Source organism: Cydia splendana, chromosome 2, assembly GCF_910591565.1.
Source record: "Cydia splendana chromosome 2, ilCydSple1.2, whole genome shotgun sequence".
Taxonomy (NCBI): domain Eukaryota; kingdom Metazoa; phylum Arthropoda; class Insecta; order Lepidoptera; family Tortricidae; genus Cydia; species Cydia splendana.
This window is the reverse complement of record NC_085961.1, coordinates 13,442,972-13,465,119: the sequence shown is the minus strand read 5'-3', so window position 1 is coordinate 13,465,119 and position 22,148 is coordinate 13,442,972. Positions and strand designations below refer to the sequence as shown.

At 36.9% G+C, this 22,148-nt stretch overlaps 1 protein-coding gene across 2 annotated transcripts in view; it reads left to right on the top strand.

The window, feature by feature from the left end:
- The window catches only part of LOC134804212 (insulin gene enhancer protein ISL-1), a 65,104-nt gene that overhangs the window by 27,212 nt on the left and 15,744 nt on the right, over positions 1-22,148 (top strand). For both annotated transcript variants that reach the window (XM_063777187.1, XM_063777180.1), the window contains exon 2: positions 19,929-20,118. In XM_063777187.1, coding sequence (XP_063633257.1) covers positions 19,929-20,118 — 190 coding nt within the window. The remainder of the gene's footprint in view (positions 1-19,928; positions 20,119-22,148) is intronic.

Sequence of the window (22,148 nt, the reverse complement as noted above, 5' to 3'; positions counted from 1 at the left end):
TTAGGGTTCCGTACCCAAAGGGTAAAAACGGGACCCTATTACTAAGACTCCGCTGTCCGTCCGTCCGTCCGTTCGTCCGTCCGTCTGTCACCAGACTGTATCTCATGAACCGTGATAGCTAGGCAGTTGAAATTTTCACTGATGATGTATTTCTGTTGCCGCTATAACAACAAATACTAATAAAAAGTACGGAACCCTCGGTGGGCGAGTCCGACTCGCACTTGTCCGGTTTTTTTCCATATGATTTTGTCAACTTTCATCGATGGAATAGAATTAAAAAAAAATCGGACTTATGCCTCTTATGTAGGTATTTAATCCATATTGTACATCCATACGCAATTAGGCCATTTCCACTTAACTGTCTTCCGAACATTAAGGGCCGGTTAGCAGTCGTCAAAACTCTGACGGCCAATGTCACTCCCTATACCTATACATTTTGTCATGAAAATGACAGTTAGACGTGACTTAAACATAACTTAAGACGCGCTTTAACGTAGGTACGAGTTAAAATGAAATGCTCATTCATTACATAAGCTGATAATTATCTAGTTCAAATGTATAAAGATTCTGTTCCATTCCCAAGCCTTGTATTTGTCGTATCTTACACTTCCCGAACTACGCACTTCGCATACAGTATTCGATATAATATTTTTAGATGCATTTTATAAAAGTTGAGGCTGCGATCAACTTTTTATCCATCATTCATAAAACCACGTTGTCATAAAACCCTTTCCGGCTACTGGTCAGGTTGTGTACATTTTTTTAGTTACGGCAGTGTTACACTGGGCGATTATTAATACATATTTTTAACACGATTACAGGTCAGTATTTATTTTTTAAGTTTCTCCAACTCCAACGCAACGCAGATCGGTTACCGACGTCTAGGTGTATTTGTGGAGGTCTAGATGACAACCTAAACAAACAATATTTTGAAGGTCAGAATGGACTAAATATACGGGTAATGCAATACCCATGCACATAATATTTGCATCCGGCATTTGTAATTATGCTGAAAAAATGTGATTCGGTTCCATTAAATTTGACGAAGACTGAAATTCAATTGAAATAAAACTAATGTGGCCAGGAACCAGGATAAAGTCCTGATCCTTCCGTATTTTAACGCATAATCTCGCACAAAATAGGTAGTGAGTTCATACCTCCTTAATGCTTAAATTTGTCCTAGTGATTCTGGCTAGGAAATAAGTGCAATTATATTGTATCCTAGTTATCCAGGTCCAATACCTGACCTACACTGCGTACTTAACCCTCTTTTAGGCATAGTACGATTTTTGACCACAGTTGATTTTTTAGGCTCTGGCTCTAAGGTTGAATTTCTATTGAAACGTATGTCTGACTGGTAGATTTAAGGTTCAAAAGGACTTTCGGGAAATCTGACTTCAGACGAATCATCAAACCTGAATTATTTGAAAAAAAGGTTAATAGGCAAGGAAGTAATGCATTATTAGTCAAGCCCCGTATAATCCGTCTGGATATACACGGGGCCTAGTGTGCCCCGGTCGCTAAGCCAGGTCCCGATAATCCGACGTCCTACCGGGCTTGTCGCTAAGTCGACGATGGGATCTTTAGCCCACGTACTTTGATTGGCATGTTGTTTCAACTTCGTATTAATATAGAGTAAAGCGTGTTTATAAGAATTATAAGTGAGACAAGAAACTTCGTGTCAAGTAAGTTTTTGATCTGAGATTGGTCGGATATTGAATATTTTATTTTGTAGGACAGAATTTTATTAATGTAGGTACGCTAAACAATTATTTAGCTCCCTACTCATGTTTCTATTTATTTCACTGCACAGACAATAAAAAGCTTGTTGAGATGATTGCTTCCACTATCATAAATTTAAATACTCTAAGTCTTTGTGATATTATATTTCAGTTTTTATGGTGAAATTCTTACTCCATCATCAGTTATAGGGTTAATCGAATACACGGAAATGTCTAACCTGTATTTTTATAATTTGTTTTACTTTAGGAGTATACTTTTACTTCAAATTATAAGAAGAAAATAAGTAGCTGGAGAGAATTATTGTAATATGCTACGCTACTTAGGTACATCATATATGTACCTTTAAGCAAAACTTCCAAATATGTACCAATCTACCAAGTGGGTTGACGTACGAGTATGAAATTATATATTTGTAAGTGTAATTTTTTTTACTACACAAAGGTAATATTGATTACATATTTATACCTATTTTATTGAACTAAGTGCGTTATACTAGCTGATCAGTGCAGTACGTACTTTAATAACCTTCATACAAATTAATTCTCATATACTTACCTGATTCATAATGTAGAGCTCGTAAAATGACTTAAATGACAAATCAATCGATCGGGCCCTGTAATCTCCCATCTTTGACGCAGTGACGCCATCTAGACGGAGATACAGCCGTCACATACCTTTATCTGATCCTGTGGGGCCAGGAGAAACGTAACAGAGTTGAAACAAGTTACAGCATTTTGACTCTATAAAATACGATTATGAGCCTATTTTGCATGCATACTTTTATCTGATCCTGTGGGGCCAGGAGAAACGTAACAGAGTTGAAACAAGTTACAGCATTTTGACTCTAGGTAAAATACGATTATGAGCCTATTTTGCATGTATACTTAACAAGCCTTAAAATATATAGTTTAGTTCATTATTTCTGTATATGGTTATTTTAGATATTGTAATCTTCTTGACAGAGGTGAATATATTTTTACTCACGGCACGATTCGGGAAATGAATTAGAGATTCACTAGATATGAAATAGCAAAGATATCTTGCATTTGCGGTTGAGGTCATAACCTCACCAAAGGCACCAAAGTTACCACATTATAAATGAATGGCATTCCTTATCGGAATTCATACCCAGGTCCACCAGCTTCTTAGGTAGTCACTATCAATTCGGCTAAGGGGGCCGTTACCAACAACATCAATACTTTCCGCCAGTACCTATCTCCCCAGAAGCAAAACCCCTGAAATTTGACTACGATTCGCTCTTTCCCTGGCCCACACCGCACGGTAGCGGCGTTACCAACATATCGATGGATTGATAACATTTCAGAGTGACTCGCAGAATTCAGTTCACACGCCTAATCCGCGCCTGCGGCACAATGTCCAAGAAATGCTTCTCGGATGCCTTTTGCCTAAGCGATCAACTGATTATCTGTGTAATCACTCTTAGATCTACACAGGTACCTAATGAGAAAAAGCCGTGAAAGCTAATTGCAGATGGCGCTTTCGAAAATCCCCTATCCCTATAAGTTTAAAGGACGTCTTGATCACCTTCAATAGAGGCACATAATATATATTCAATATACTTACTTACTTACTTACTTACTTGGTTGGCGCGGTGACCCAAAATGATTCTTGGCCTCCAACACAAGAGCACGCCACTTTGATCGCTCCAGAGCGAGGTTTATATTCAATATAAACTAATGAAATATGCTCACTATACAAGCAGTTGTTCTACACTTTTTTATTAACAGATAATATATGCTACAATTTATAACCCTCACTTACAGTACAGGCTCAAAGTTCAACTTATCTACTTAATACGAGACATGTTAACCGGGGCAAACAGTTCAACAATAAGCTAGTTTCGTCCGCTGTATTTACTCACATATTTGCCCTTCCTATTACCGGCGCAGCCCTTTACGCTATACCGCAGTAGGACCTGCTAATTTTTACCTCCATCCTTTACAAATATCTTTAAACCAACAAGAAATTACATACGGGTCAAAATCCCGTCACATATCAACTTATATCCTATACAAATTGCATGCGTAATTCTTTTACCCAACGCGGGATTCTGACCGCTATTGACAGTGTTAAGTCGACTTTATTTGTTTGACGAGCAGTTTGAGCTGGAACCTGGTGTTTTGTTTCGCCTTTCGTGCAGAAGGGACAGAGACGAATGTAGAATTGTAGATACAGATATATAATTATTGATTGAGACTAATTTACTTATCGAATTCAAGTTCGCTTTAAAGATAAGGTAAGTAACATTGTGTTCAAACGTTCATACACTAATGCCATTGGGTCCATTACTTACAGATCTCATTTGGTTTGATGAAGCATGCAGTCCAAAACCACTTTTATACACAACCCAAGATCAGGAAACTGCTTGACCAGGCACACATTACACTGAGCTTTCTCCACAAGCGTGGCGCATGTACCGACGCGCTAGAGATAAGCGTAATATGTGTCTGGTAGTAAACTACCAGGCCCAATATGGACATTGCATACCGAGCACGAGAAACTCGTTCGTCTTAGGTGAACCAGTACAAGCGTATCCACCGATTGTATATATAGGTGTAGGCAAGTGTAGGTCACAGTTAAACGGTTAGATGGGTCGCCTGAATTACGCGATGGGAACAGTCCAGAGCTGGCGCAGCATTCCTTTGATGAATATAAGAAGACAGATCTGACAGATAATAGTGGTTAGCTTCATGACTTACGGGGTTGATTCAAGACATTTTCAGTCGAACATCGGCATTTATAGGGTTCCGTAGCAAAAAGGTACAAAAGGAACCCTTATTATATTGTCTGTTTTATCAATTCTGCGTATTTATAATGAGTTTTACGGAAGACATTATCTTTGCTCCAATCCGATACAAGTCATACAAGACTTATCAACAATTGAGATAAGACAATCATCGAAAGTAGTTAACTACACAATTCAGCGTTTTTAATCAATCTACAAAAAAATTATGAGTCGGGATTCTTTGTAAACTCTGACAGGTATTACTCCCAAAAAAAGTCACACACAGTCTTTTATTGAATGCTACTTAACATTGCCCGATATTGACTCGATTTCTATTTGTCTCGTAATTTCGACCATAAATGACTCCGAAGTAGCTCCATGTCACGTCGCCGAACTCTGCCCATTAAAAAACCTTTCAAAACAAAAACGGGCAGGTCTTTTTTGGTCCAGAGGTGGTGAGTACACACGCGGCGCGCTTTGGCGGCTTTGGGAAAGAGGAGACAACACTACGGGGTGGCTTATGCATACAGTGGCTATATCTATTCTAAACTAAGATTATTATTGCGAAAATACGATTTGGTCACAAGGGAAAACAAAGTTCCAAACACTGTCATGAACTTGATAACTTTCGTAGACGGCCAGCCTTACATTACTTATGTCATATTTACCCTGCAAAACTCACTTTTTAAAATAGAAATAAAACCAAATGTATAATGTACTTACTTAAGTCTTACTATAGTTTCTTGATTGGGGTATTAGGCGACTTTTATGTTATTTATTTTGTATTATTTTTATTTTATTGCTCTCAAACTCGTTTCCTAATTCGAATGTTATTTATTTATTTACGAGTATGTAAATTTTATATCTGTCGGCGGAGCGGCGAATTTGAATTGAATGTCTATAATGCTTGTTAATTATTCATCTCATTTAGGATTATTAATGCAACAAAAATTTAAGATTCAGATTCCAGAAAAATATTCGCTATTAACATTGTAAATACTGCTTTAGCTAAATTTAGTCCGTACTTTGTGGTTTACAACCAATGAAACTTTTAATGTGTTCAACGATTGAATTTCCACCGTGTACCTAATGTTAGGTTCAGGGAGTAACTTACACGATAAATTAAGTAACAGTAATAATTACTTAAATACCGACATAAAAAACTCATCACACATATAAATGCTCTTCCCGGGATTTGAACCAGGGACCTTCGGCTTCATAGGCATGGTCACTACCACCCCCTAGGCTAGACAGGTAATGTAGGTACATAGTTTGTGATCTTCTCCTCTCGTACAAGGGAGTAATGTATGTTAATCAATAATTGCACTTCACCTGTAGTCTCTCTGGCTGCCCCGCACGGTGCACATATAATGGTCGTGAAGATAAGCCGATAGCGGCGTCTTTGAACGAGCCGCCTCCCGATTCGATTATTGGACCTAGGGTTGCCACTGTCTGACGTAATTTATGGAAAATGGAAAGTGAAAGATGTCTTCTTGTAGATTTTTTTTTCTTTTCATTAAAGACGTGCGGAATAATAACGCCTAACTCGGTTTTAGTTTTGGCATTCGTTCGTAAAGAATGAGAATTCCGCTACAATGCACAATTTTACGTGAGACTTATATGTACTACAACTCCTAATACCCTTCTGTACGGATATGATGGTCGTTTTTGTCTAGGTACGTGACAGCGTGATAAAACGGTGTCCGTCACTTTCTATCCCGCGGAGTTAAAAAGTGACAGTAATTTTATCACGTGGATAAAGATGGATAAAGCCATCCATATTACGCTGGCTGAACTAATACATATTAGCACCTATTGCATGGATATGGACTTAGTCACCCTATGGGGTTACCTACATTGTGAACAAACGAATTCAGATATTAACTGAAAAATAAACTGTAATAACTGTAATCGTAATCGCGGCTTTGTACGAAAGATATGGAAATTTGTATAAATATTAACAAAGGTTGTGTTACACATATAAGTATGCTAATTATGCCACTGTTGAAAGTGTTGAATAAAATGACTGAATAGGTAGGTATATATATGTAAGTAAAGAGGAATGTCTACGATTGCATTTAAAGTCTACAGTCTACATGCAGTAATACCGTAGGAGGAACTTATGAAATCTGTATCTATAAATAAATTCGAAATTTTCACTTTTACTAACGCCGCCAGCCCTATCACGCGACACGGCGGCGGCGGTCAGCTCATTATTGACACAATAAATTCTAACGCACGCGTTTTAAAACCAGCCTCACACACACGGACATGCACACCCAAACACAAACAATGTGCGCACGCAGCGACGATCTATGGATTACGGCGCGAGATCTCGTGCTGATTAATCCAGCGGATCAAGATGATGTCATTCGTACTAAATAAAGTGATCGAAGGGTTTTTAGAACGTAATATCTGGTGCAAATCTTCCATAATTCACCATGTGATTTGGAACTATCATCGTCTCCGTTTTCCTAATAATAAATCAGAATACCGTTAAGTCATGTTAGTATCTTATTTTGGATAACTATGTTACTTATTTTCATCTTTTATAGACAACAATTTTGTTGCAAAACAATAAAACATGTTATCCTACACACAATTAGACTAAATATCATAAAAATAAATGCATGCATTGGTATTTCATTTGAATAAAGAAATTAAAATATTGTGGTATTATCTATGAAAAGGGACCTTATTGTCGATGGCGCTTACGACACTAACATCGATGAGCACTAAACGTAGTAGTTTAAAATTGGTGATTCTGGCCCATTTTAATTATTTTGATTTCCAATTTAGCAATTAAGTTTCTTTGATTACCACCACCATATTTACAGACTTTTACAAGGATTTCATGCATTCTTTTCTAGTATGTATAAGTCCTTGAACTACGTTATTGCTTGTCAGAAACACGACGGCTCATTATTTTCTCGATAGAATCTTAAGTTGAAAACATGCCTAACACTGTCTTTATTTCCTTATGTTAGAAGTACTAGGACGAAAATGTATATGAAACTTACTTCAGTCGATAGCTTTTAAGTAAATCTTCATTATTGCTTGTCCTTTTATCGATACGTTAATTTTTTCATTCATCATTTGATGAATTCAACATTTTGCCTACTAAATTACACCCTACGCGGCAATACCTTGCGCCTATTCCTCACGCCAGTACGCCCGTGACCACTGTCAGCGTCGGACTTGTGCTAGTTTAGCGGACGTTTCATAAAATGGGTAATCACAGTATAAATATGCAAATATGTTATACACACAATGTTTTTCAACATACTTACGAAGAAAAGCAAAATAATTCTTAAATACGGTGACATTTCAGACATTCGTCCGTCATATTGTCATTTTAGAACAAGTTGGGCAGCAAAGGCACACACCCATCTAACCAATCCGGAATTCAGTCACGATTGATAAATTGTGTAAACATATTTTAAAAGGCTATAAAATTAATCAAATTGAATAATTTAGACTGGTCACATTTTTGTAAAAATCGATTTCTACTGGCAAAACATATTACTTTTTGGCAACCGGGTTTTTTAACCTAATTAGACCCCGCTGAATCCGAATTTGCCGGTTGCTTGATCGAATTCTTGACTGGAAGTGAGATATGTGATATTAAAGGTCCCTTTTTTTAGTTTTTCGTAAATAACTCGTAAACGGTGGCCAATATAAAAAAAATGAACTAATAATCTACACAAAATTTTCAATAAAAAAGATTCAGTACATTTTTAGCAGGGATCAATATTTAAAAAGATAATAAAGAGGGAAAGTTAATTATAATAAATTCTAAGGTTCCTTGTTTTTATTTTTTCGTTAATAATTTGAAAAGTATGACTCATAGCAAAAACAAATCTTACACATAAATCATCATCATCATCACCATCTCAGCCATAAGACGTCCACTGCTGAACATAGGCCTCCCCCTTGGACCTCCATACGTGCCGGTTGGAAGCGACCCGCATCCAGCGTCTTCCGGCGACCTTAACAAGATCGTCTGTCCATCTTGTGGGTGGACGTCCTACGCTGCGCTTGCTAGTCCGTGGTCTCTACTCGAGCACATTTCGACCCCATCGGCCATCTTCTCTGCGTGCAATGTGGCCTGCCCATTGCCACTTCAGCTTGCTAATCCGGTGGGCTATGTCGGTGACTTTAGTTCGTCTACGGATCTCTTAATTTCTGATTCGATCACGTAGAGAAACTCCGAGCATAGCCCTCTCCATAGCTCGTTGAGCGACTTTGAGTTTTGAGATGAGGCCGGTAGTGAAAGACCACGTTTCGGAGCCGTAAGTCATCACTGGTAACACACATTGATTAAAGACTTTCGTCTTGAGGCACTGAGGTATGTCGGACGAAAAGACATTACGTAGTTTCCCGAACGCTGCCCAACCGAGTTGGATTCGGCGGTTGACCTCTTTCTCGAAGTTGGACCTACCCATTGATATAGAATAAGAACTGGATACCCAATCAGCCGCAAAAAATGGCCCCGCAAAAGTAACGTTAAAACAGATCACGCGTTACTTTTTCGTTTAGTCTTGTATGGACCGCTCAAATGTGAAGTTGTCAACAATGTCGTTAAAATATGCAAAAATAACAATGATAAAACAAGGAAAAAGCATGGAATGTATTTCTTTCGGTTAGTGCTTTGGATAGCATTACATAATTTATGTAATCTGGTGGTAATTTCATGGTTTTGAATAAATTATTTTGTTAGTACCAAAGAAGGGATGTGAAGGAACAAAATCTAATGAGTCGATGTGAGGTTAATACTTTTTTATTTTTATATGGAATTCGTAACATATAATATTATGTTTAAATTCAAGATTTCCAAGAAAACCTATGCGACGTGCAGAGTGGACTGCTATTATAGCAAGAGATAGGGGTGATGCAGTTTTAAACAAAGGCAAAACGGCACTTGTGTGTTCAGCCCATTTCCTTGTTTCCGACATATACACGACCAATAAGGTCATCGACTAACTGTAAATGCTAAACCTGTCTGAACACAGTGACAACCACAGGATTTTTTGATAAAGACCATAACCAATCAGTACCAGTAGCGACCTAAATGTCCCCGTGCACTATATTGCAAAGAACTAAAGCGCGAAGAGTATTATGTAGATCTAAAATACACAGTTATTTAATAAGTTGAATTTATTTCAAGGAAAATAGTATTTAAAGACGAATGCTTACTTATTAAAAATAAATTTGTTTTATGATAACTTACAAGGGTTGTTACCATGAATTAATTTTATTTGAACTCCCGATCAAATTAAATTTGTTTCATTTATTACTTTGATTTTTCTGTACAGTAATACCTATTAAAATGTACCAAAGGGACTCTATTCGTTCATTATTCTCGTTTGACGTTGTTTGACGTAAATACAATGGTGACGTTACGTTTAGTGCCATCGGACTTAAAAGTTTTAACAGTGTTGGTACTAATGTTTACAAATTTGACACTTAATGCTTAAGACAGTAAGTTCTTTTCCGTACAAAATATTTATCTTGACTCAAAATTTACGTAAGCGTTTTTATCATCAATGCAAATTTTCCGCTAATGTCATTCTGACCCACATTTTGTTGACGTTTTTGTTCCGCTCTGTGTGTCTATTTCTAATATTAAGTCAGTGGACCTACCTAATTGGACTACTTGTCCTAGGTAGATGTACGAGTCAACAACTTCGAGTACCGAGTTCCCAACAGAGACTGGGATGGGCACAACATTGGCATTTGACATAAGTTTCGTCTTGTCCATGTTCATTTCCAAGCCCACCCGTTGTGAAACTCGGTTGAGGTCATCGAGCATCATGCTGAGTTCCTCCATCGACTTTGCCATGACTACGATATCGTCGGCAAACCGAAGGTGAGTGATGTATTCGCCGTTGATGTTGATGCCAAGTCCTTCCCATTCCAGGAGCTTGAAGGCGTCTTCCATTACGGCAGTAAACAGTTTCGGAGAGATAACGTCTCCCTGCCTTACGCCTCTTTGCAATGGAATCGCCCTCGTGCTCTGCTCCTGTACTCGGACCGACATGGTGGCGTTATTATACAAACACTTCAACACTTCGATGTACCGATAGTCAATATGGCATCGCTGAAGAGACAAGCACCGCCCATGTTTCCACCGAATCGAAGGCTTTCTCATAGTCCACAAACGCTAAGCATAATGGCAAGTTATACTCTTCGGTCTTCTGTATAACTTGCAGCAGCGTATGGATGTGGTCTATGGTACTATAGCCTTTTCGGAAACCGGCTTGTTCGGGAGGCTGGAAGTCATCAAGTCTGTGTTCAAGACGGTTCGTGATGACCCTTGAAAACAGCTTATAGACATGGCTCAGAAGCGTGATGGGTCTGTAGTTCTTCAATAGGTTGTTATCACCTTTTTTGAAGAACAACACCACCTCGCCTCTATTCCATGTTTCAGGCGTTATGCCCTCGGACAAGGCGGAATTAAAGAGCTTCTGGAGGACTTTAAGTACCGGTGTTCCACCCGCTCTCAGAAGCTCTGAAGTGATTTCGTCTTTGCCCGGCGCCTTGTTGTTCTTAAGCTGCTTCAGGGCCATCCTAATCTCGTACAGACTAATGTCCGGGATATCTTCGGTATATTTTATAATGTCGGGACAGCTTGGCTCTTGGACCTCCTACCAAGCTGTCAACGGGCTTTGCGATCGAAGTGTATAACTGTCCATAGAACCTCTCGATCTCACCTAAAACCTCCGCTTTGCTCGACGCTATGCTGCCATCTTCCCGTTTCAGCTTTGTCAGCTGGCTTTGCCCAATAGACCCTTGCTTTGCTTGCGTTGCTTTGTCCTTTGCGAACACTTTGGAGCCTTGGTTTCGCTCAATAGTCTCTTTAATACGGTTAGTATTAAAGAGACGCAGATCATGTCGCAAGGACTTAGATATACGTCTATTGAGCTGCCTATATGACTCCGCGTCATCGGGAGACTGCAACTGTAGCGAGCGTCGTTCAGCCATGAGGTTTAAGGTTTGCTCGGTCAATTTCTGAGGTCTATCTTTACGGCGGGGTCTAAAAAACTTAGACCCTACTGTGTGGACAGTTTCCACTAGCCCGTCGTTGATTTCGTCCACTGAAGCCAAGTTCTCTAGGCAAGCAAAGCGGTTAGAGAGCTCGAGTTGAAAGCTTTCGGGGTTTTGAACATGGGCTCGAGTAGGTCGGAGCGTAGACTTCATCAGGCTGGACCTTTCAAGTTTAATATTGATATTCAGTGTGCCTCTTACGATTCGGTGATCACTACCGGTCTTTACCCTGTTGATCACACATAAATAATAAACATAAAATTTCCTACAAGAAACATGTAGAACACTTTTCGCTAGGATCAATATTTAAAAAGACAAAGCAGCCGGTAAGTTAATTACAATCAATTTTAAAGTCCCTTTTTAGTTTTTTGTAAATAACTCGTAGTTATACAGAACATATTTTTATAGCGCAAAAAAAATGCATTCGTGCAATACTTAACTTGAAATACAGGGAAAGTTGTGTTCCCGGTTTCAAATATTTAAAGCTCTTAACTTTTCCTTCGATTTACATCCTAGATATAGCTCTATTTGTAAAAAGTAACCCTCAACTATTTGTACTCGCATCTCAAGGGCGCAGGCTGCCAGTGAGAACACAATATGAGCATAAGTTACGAGCGCCAAAAGGAAATACAGCCCTGTTCAATAAGAACATTCTTAAAATGGCTCCTATTATCTATAATAAGATACCAAGTGACATCCTAAAGCTAGATACAAAATATTTCAAAAAAAAGCTGACAGAATTACTAATTCGTAAATGTTATTACTCAATCAATGATTTCCTAAACGACATAGATAATTGATATTGTAAATGGAATTCCTTTCCCATATAAATTATTTTTCACATTTTTACTGTAATATCATTTCTTTAATAATATATTTTCATTTTATATAAATTGCATATGTTATGACCTTATGACATCATACGATATAGATATTTTTTTTTTCAATAACTAGTATTTTGTATTGTTTGCAAGTTTGATTGTGATATTTGTAAGAATATTATTAATGTCAAAGTATGCACGCAGCATGTTATTATTTAGGTTAGGCATTACATTAAATTTGTACATCCGCATTTGTGGATAAAACATAGTGATCGAAATGTATTAAAAGTACCACCTGTATTTATTACCTATGTTATACAAATAAATTTCTGATTTCTGATTTCTGAACGGTGTCCCATAGCAAAATAGGTCTTATGAATAAATAATCTACATAAAATTTCCTGCAAAAAACATCTGAACACTTTTCTCTGGGATCAATATTTAAAGCGATATTAAAGGAAGAAAGTTCTCACTTTTTTTAGTTTTTAGGGTCCCGTACCTCAAAAGGAAAAAACGGAACCCTTATAGGATCACTCGTGCGACTGTCTGTCTGTCTGTCCGTCTGTCACAGCCCATTTTCTTCAAAAGTACTGGACCAATTAAGTTGAAATTTGGTACACACATGTAAATTCGTGACCCAAAGACGGACATCTTACGTAAACAAATGAATTTTAAACATGGAGGCCACTTTTTAGCCAAGGGGGGTTAGTTAACATTAAGAACCTATTTTGCTATGGGCCACCGTTTACGAGTCATTTACGAAAAACTTAAAATAGGGACCTGGAAATTGATTATAATTAACTTACCCCCTTTACCTCATTAAATATTGATCGTAGCGAAAAAGTGTACAAAACCTTTTTTGTGGACAATTTTATGTTCAATATTTACGTATAATATTTTTTACAACTGCCCCCGTTGCAACCGTTTACGAGTTATTTACGAAAAAAAAGCGACCTGTGAACTGAATGTGATTAACTTTCTTCCTTTAATATCGTTTTAAATATGGATCCTAGAGAAAAGTGTTCATGTTTTTTGCAGAAAATTTTATGGAGATTATTTATTCATAAAAACCTATTGTGCTATGGGACACCGTTTACGAGTTATTTACAAAAAACTAAAAAGGGACTTTAAAATTGATTATAATTGACTTACCGGATGCTTTGTCTTTTTAAATATTGATCCTAGCGAAAAGTGTTCTACATGTTTCTTGTAGGAAATTTTATGTTTATTATTTGTGTAAAATTTGTTTTTGCTATGAGTCATACTTTTCAAATTATTAACGAAAAAATAAAAACAAGGAACCTTAGAATTTATTATAATTAACTTTCCCTCTTTATTATCTTTTTAAATATTGATCCCTGCTAAAAATGTACTAAATCTTTTTTTATTGAAAATGTTGTGTGGATTATTAACGTTTAACATTTTTTTTATATTGGCCACCGTTTACGAGTTATTTACGAAAAACTAAAAAAAGAGACCTTCAAAAATTGATTATAATTAACTTTCCCGCCTTAATATCTCTTTGAATATTGATCCTAGCGAACAATTGTACGGAATCTTTCTTGTAGGCAATTTTATGCAGATTACTTATGTAATAGAACATTTTTTGCTATGCGCCACCGTTTAAGAGTTATTTACGAAAAACTAAAAAAAAGGGACCTTTAATATCAACTATCTCACTTCCAGTCAAGAATTCGATCAATCAACCGGCAATTTCGGATTCAGCGGGGTCTAATTAGGTTAAAAAACCCGGTTGCCCGGTTAATATGTTTTGCCAGTCGAAATCGATTTTTACAAAAACATGATCAGTCAAGTATACACTCATATTGTATACATATAATTAATAATTATTTAGGTACACTCACCGACCTCACCGTCTTACCTACCATTTTTAGGGTTCCCTACCCAAAGGGTAAAACGGAACCCTATTAGTAAGACTCCGCTGTCCGTCCGTTCGTCCGTCCGTCTGTCAGCAGGCTGTATCTCACGAACCGTGATAGCTAGACAGTTGAAATTTTCACAGATGATGTATTTCTGTTGCCGCTATAACAACAAATACTAAAAAGTACGGAACCCTCGGTGGGCTCAGTGGGCGAGTCCGACTCGCGCTTGTCCGGTTTTTAATTTCATTAAGTACTCATCAAAATTCGAATTTACTAATAAATCTTTTTCAATATTAATTGCCGAACTAAAAATCCCGGAACTGACGATTCAGAATACCGATGTCGTCAGAATAAGGACGTAGACGTGCTGCGCGGGAATGGTGCGGTGCGCCGCGCGGGGCGCCCGCCTGCCCGTTCTACCACTCGTCTGCTTCACCCCCTTGAAAACGTAAAACTTGAGTATAAGAGCGCCTTAAATATTCTATACACTTTTTCGCTAGGATCAATCTTCTTCTCCTTCAACCTAGCGTTTTAGCTAAGCGTCCGGTCTTCAGCATCCTCTGGTGTGAGTAGATTTTAAGTAGATTACTTATGTATCAGAACATTTTTTGGTACAGGCCACCGTTTACGAGTTATTTACAAAAAATATTAACAATTGATCATATTTAACTTTTTACCTTAAATATTTTTTTAAATACTGATCCTAGCAAAAAAGTGTATAGAATATTTAATGTAGACAATTTTACGCAGATTACTTATGTATCAGAACATTTTTGCTACAGGTCACCGTTTACGAGTTATTTATAAAAAACTACAAAGGGACCTTTAAACCCGATGACTGATAAGTTCATCAGCGTCACATAACATAAATTGACCTCCGCATTGGATAGACAGCAACATTGAATGTTCCAGTAATCAAAGAAACTTAATTGCTAAATTGGAAATCAAAATAACTAAACTGGGCCAGAATCCCCAATTTTAAACTACTACGTTTTGTGCTCATCGATGTTAGTGTCGTAAGCGCCATCGACAATAAGGTCCCTTTTCATAGATAATACCACATATGCGGTCCTAGTTTCTTATCTTGTCGATCTGACGTTGAGTTAACTAGACTAGTCAGATAAAGCAAAGTTAGACTAGATATAAAAATGTTCTGAATGATGAATTACTACTACTACTAATTAAATGGAGTAGTGTTTAAATAACATCATTTTACCCAATTAGGTACATGTGCACGTTAATAAAATTATTAATTGGCATTATAAAGAATTACTACAATATTACAATTTGATTGTCTTTGTAATTAATTTAATTTAATTTATGAAAACTTTCAGTAGCCCAGAGCTCAAGCCCGACGAAATACGATATGTATATGGGGAGTACGGGAGTTTTGCCTGGGTTGGAGATTTGGACTATTTTATGAAAAAAATGCCAAAAACGAATAGCTTAATATTTAATATTTTTTAATGTGCACATTAAACATATTACAATATATTATATAAAATCAACTGAAAAAAAAACACTTCCGTTTTGTACTCGTACGTACTTTCGTGACTGTACGCTCCACTATAGGCTCCACATGTAAAAATGTATAGGTACAGTCGACGTCAAAGTTGTGTTAATATGTTTACAAATTTGCACCTTACTCCTTTGTAATAAGGCGAAAAATGTAAACATATCTTTGACGTCGACTGTACCTGCCACATCGACCGTCGTGGCCATTGTCTTTTTTCTTTGAAGACATTTTATCTTTATGCCTCATTAGAACTTGTCCTCTCCCATATTATTACATAACTAGATTTATTTTCCACGGCAATTACGTTAAACATGCTTGAATGATAAGTTAATGATAGTTAATACCTTTGTAATGTAAGTACGGATATATAGCATGTTTGATGCTAATGATAAATGATAATTTGGCATGTACGTACTCGTATAGTAAAAGGCTGGATATTTTAACGATCTGCATCATTTTATTTGTGGCGGTAGGTTTAACTATCTATTACCTATCTCGTAGTAAAACTTTTACGATTGTTACTTAACTAAGTACTAGCTTACTTGAAGAATGTCTTGACAAGCCCTCGTCGTATACAGTAACATCAAAAGTAGTACTTAATTATTTAAGTACTCTATTAACGACTATTAAAACAGACACAAAATTATCTAAGAATTTTGATGTTTATATGACCAGGCAAAAAAATGTTGTAAATCGCGTCGTTTAATTTTCTCCTCTTTCTGTTCTTTGAATAATGCAAATTATAACATTGAATCAGAGTTCATGTTTGCCGTCCTATGCCTCGAGGAAAATCACCTTAAATAACCTATATTGTAATATAACCAAGTTGTGTAAAATTAACAAATAGGAAAATAATGCAAAAGACAGTTTAATTCTTAATAATACATTTGAAATACATATAATTAAAAGTAAGTAATTTAAATCTTCCCTTGAACTTACAATCCAGCCCTGTTCAACATTTTTCTTAACATTGTAACGATGTGAGACATTCATAAATATAAAAGAAACTGCAAAAATAAGCGGATCCTAACTAAGAAAACAAGCAATTAATAATGTATGCACTTGTCTATCAAATGAGTAATTAATGTAATTATTTCAATTATAAACTGCCTTGCCGCCTGTCCGTTTTGTAGCGCCATGTTTATTTGTCTAATTACGTAGACGTTTACAGTTTACTTAACGTTATTTGAAATAGTAATGATTGTACAAAAAATTACTCAAGAATGCCTTGTTTTCCGTTCTCCTTTTACTTTTTGATAGGTTTTGAATGTTCCTTTTATTCCACCACGTTGTACAATCGGCTGCAAAAATATAATAAATAGTAATAATCGCACCGCCCTTGCGTTTTTACTGTTTTTGAAGAACACCCACACTGTGATGGTCAGACATTTTTATAGTCAAAAGCAGGCAACAAGCGTAAAGTTAAATCCGTCACAATTGTTTGTACTATAAAAAAAAATTATAATGACGGGCAAACTGGTGGCCCACTAGTAGGCGAACATCGTGACCTAATAGAGACATGTTTCACATGTTCTCCAACATACTTAATGTGTAATATGTATATGATAGGTTGTGTTGACAGCAGTAGACACACGTGACAGTAAATCTGACGCAACCGTGTTGCCATTCACAAAACATAAAACAGGAATCGTTTACCGCCCCCGCAGGCCATGTTATCGTTAAATTAATCATTAAATTTAATTAATCATGAACGTTTATGTCACGTCATTCATTAGACTATAAGCCGTTTCGATGTAGCAAAATTCCTGGGCGGCGTTTTTGAAAGAAGCTTTATTGGACGAGGTACTCATGCATTCGTTAAGAACATTTTTAGTTTTTTGCAATCTTCACATACCAACCTTTAATTGGGGTTTTAATATTAGTCCTCCGAATGTTATTACAAATTTTATGTTTCAAGTCATTGGAAGTTTGACTGTTGAATATTTATACTACCTCACCTTCTACTTCTACTCACCTACTCATTTGTTCTTAAGAAAGAGAATCCCTGGCTGACGTGACGTGATACGTTCTTGGCTGATCCCAAATGCTATTTGGTGTTATTGGGACATATTCTGGGATAACATTTGGGTGCTAATTTGGAGCTAATAGGACAAGCTAAGTGCAATTATAATTAGGTACATATGTTGTTTGTTCGTTATCTTTCTTTCTAGAACAGAGCTAATAAAACTTAAAAAGGCTTCATGGCTTAAACTTATTAACTTATCTTAAAGCAATATAATGCTTGCTTTACGACATCCTTTAAAACAATGCAAAGGATTCGCAAATAAAACTTAATAATTAAAATAATTAAGCAGGTTTTAGCATTTTACTGCACCGTTGCAGGTTTACGAGGTATTGACTTCGACGAGATCGAACCATTTATTCTTAGCAAATCTATAAATCTACATAATTAATAATGACTTCGCCTAGTGAACCTAGTCTTTTAACCATCATTTAGGTATATGTTCAAAGAACTTTTAATATCGTCAGGTGACAAGCAAAACTCACTAAGTACTATCAAAAAAATAAAGTAACAATGCACTTTATTACACTTGTAACACGGTTTATTGTCCAATAATTTCAATGAGGTTAGTTAATGACTTTTGCTTGTCACCCGACGATATATAATTTATTAATTATAAAATAATACCTAATCATTAAAAAATAAAACAGTAGGAAATATAGAAATATTTGAACATTAGTCAAGATCAAGACGAGCAATGCAAACGTCTTGTTTGCATGTATATGTGCGGTCACAAAATAGTAAATTGACATGAGAATCAATTTATATGAAATAGGATTTGTCAAATTTATTAACTAAGCAAACGTATGTTACTTACATATTTTATTAATTCTCTCGTGCATGGTTCCTTTGCGCGTATGGCGGTCCCGTCACGCTGCACTCCCGCGCACCGCGAATCGTCGACCTCGCTCTCCGCATTGTTTGAGCCACGGTCAATAGCCTCAGCCAAGCGAATTGTTGAACCTGAATAAAACACACACATGTACAGTCAGCGTCAAATAGATAGTGAAGGCCAAAATACATCATAAAACACCTTTATTAGGTCCCATAGAAATAAGGATGTGCCCCGATCCCGATATATTTGGTCACTTTCACGAGTTTGACGGCACTATAAGGTATTACAGTCTACGCAAGCGAAAACTTTTTACTCAGAAATTATTATGGGACACTACTAGAATTTCGGATCCTGATATAATTACAAACATTGTTTGCTGAGAGATTTTATATAACTCCACATTTAATAACATTAAAAAATAGCAGTGCCCTCTGTTGATTTAAATCAAAAACACCTGTCTGATGTACCTATGACAAATCCTTTACAGAAAACCTCAATCAATAAACTATTCTACTATCTATACTATATTCTTATACAACCTCATAATATAGCACATTATGTGTGACAGAGACACCCCACTGCGCTCGGCTCCGTCCGTGGGCGCGGCCGCCACGCCCCCTCAAATTATCGATCAGGCGTATAATTTATTCATAATTCTTTTATTATTGACGTATTATGATGTTTCGCATAATTCGGCTATTTTTAAATGTTCTGAGATTTTCGGCCATTAAAATATCATAAGAATTAACTTATATGCTCCGACGGTAGCGGGTATTATATCGAAATGATATTGGCTAGTGTGTCCAAGTGTACGAATCAGACTACGCGTCGAAAGTATTCTTCATTATCTAATAATTTCACAAAAAGGTATAAGGTTATATTTATATGTATGTAGTATGTACGAACAATTAGGTAACTAGACTGTGACAGATGATTTAAATCACAAACTGTAGAGATATGTGACGTTTTGAACCAAAAGGTACCACTGGTACCACATTGTCGGTTGTCGATAAGGTTGATTTCAAGTGAAAGCCATATGGAAATAGTGCCTTATTGACAACCAACAATAAGTACCCTTTTGGTTGAGAATGGCACATATATTTACATACCTACAACTTATCGGCAGATACTTTGGAGCGTTGTTTGATCCGCTACTATTAATGCCGTCTGTACCTACCTACTACCTACGACGTAGATGTCTGCGAGAGCGACACACTAATAGTCACATTAGAAATTGTTCTTACTGCTAGCATCATAAATAGGTACGAGTAGTTTCTTCAAGCTCTATCTAATCTATCGTTATTTTTGTTACAGAAAAGCTCCGGCTGTCGTTATGCGTCGGGTGCGGCGGGCAGATCCACGACCAGTACATCCTCAGGGTGGCACCCGACCTGGAGTGGCACGCCGCCTGCCTCAAGTGCCAAGAGTGCCGCCAGTTCCTCGACGAGAGCTGCACGTGCTTCGTCAGGGACGGCAAGACTTACTGCAAGCGGGACTACACTAGGTTAGTTGAAGATCCAAGTACAGAAAACGCTGTCGTGAAATTGTTCCAAAACCAATGCCGAATTAATAAGTTAGCGGTTAGGGTACCATACCATGTCTAGGGACACCAAATCTGAGGAATAGTTTGATTCAATGGCTGAGCCTGGGGAGAGTAGCGGAAACATTCCGTAGAAATGCTTAAAGCATTAAAATTTTGTCCGGCAGTGCCCAAAACTAAGGGGTGACGGACAGTACGGACACAGCCTCCAACCTCCGATCACTTAACAAAAACGTATTACTACATTAAAATTTAAATGTCTGAACTTATTTTTCCTTTTATAAGATGAGGATTTGGGATCCAACCGTAATATTAATGAAATGGATCGAAAAATATGTTAATATGACGACATTAGATGTGATATAAATGATAAGTAGGATATACTTACTCGTACGTATGATGTCTGTTTTTTGAAATTTAGAATCAAAATAAAATTAAGTAACTACATCTAAAACAGTTTCAAAAGTCTATTTACAACTCGTAAATTATCAGTTTCTCCACAATAAAAAAAAATGCTGCAGTTTGAAAGCAATGGGAAGCGTAACCCCAAATTGAATGAGCGGTGATTTCCCGGCCTCCCCCGTAACTTCCGACCCGCTATTAGCGTAACCTGATTCCGCCATCTTGGGTTACAGGCATTAGCTATTTACAGGAGCGAAATGTTTGGACTGATGCATCGCTTGTAGATGAAACTTCAGGCTTGTTAATAGCTAGTCTATTATTAAAAATAGACATACACACATTCTATAAAACACAAAACATAAAAAACCTCTTTTTGTTTAAGGTACTTATTTTTGAAAGTTCTTAGTTGTGGTTTTCTGTGGATTAATATGTAGTTAACAATTAATTTGTATGAGACGCCCAGCCCAGGGGCCCCAGGGTGCCTAGCCAAGGCGACAATCGCTTGCGCTACGATAACTAAACGCTTTGAGTCTCTCTATCACTCTTCCATATAAGTGAGACAGTGACAGTTGGGTTTCTTTCGCTACACACCCAGGTGTAAAAATATACGTACTAAAGTAGATCCTATGATTCTTAAAGGAATAGAAACTGTTCTCAATACATCATCTCAGAAATAAAAATTTCGAAACTCCTTTCTTTCGAAAAATACAAAATTATGTTTAAAAATATCCCGTATAGGTACTACATACCTACCTATCTATACCTAACCCTTTGTCGTAGCGAGCGGAAACATTTGTTTACTCTCCGGACCATCCCCGCCAGTGACGGACTCGGATAAACAACGGAAACATACTCATTTACAATCAATATTATTTATGGTTTACCGATCAAGTACATCCTGTCAATTTTGTAATTGCTTGTTAATGATTGATTAGATGAAAATATAAACAAATAAATCCGGTGCATGAAAGAGTTTCAAATCTAAGTTTACGTTTTTTGTAACTTTAGGAAATTGTTGTGCAATGCTTAAATATTTAAGTGGGTAGGTATAAAGCCAGGTGGTTTATTTTTATTCCTGCAGTGGTTTATTACGAAACCGACTTGTTGAAAAGGTCATTCTGTGATCATTTGTCGTCATTATACCTATGCGACGACTCGAACCCAAAGAAAGAATAATACTCACTAGGATCTGGATTCTTAATTACTTATAATCTTATGACGGTACCCAAATGAGTAAGTAAAGCTTTGAATGACTGATTAGGTGTCACCTATAGTTAGGTAGGTAAGGTTAGGTTAAGCCTACTTATACCTACATTTTTATTTGAGAAGCTGCATCCTAAGTCGCGTACATCAACGGTGACTAGGTATAGGGTGCAACGGGGCAATTTCGATTGTGGGATAATTTCAACTAATCGAAATATCTTCCATGTTTTACATTATTGCAGTCGAAATAGCCCCGCTGCACCTTAGTCTGTCCGCGGCTTTTCAAATAAAAATGTAGGTATGTAGGAAGTAAGTAGAGTGACACGCAGCTTTGTAAACCAAAACATTACAACTTATTTACAGAAAATATACGAGATAAAAAAACGTAA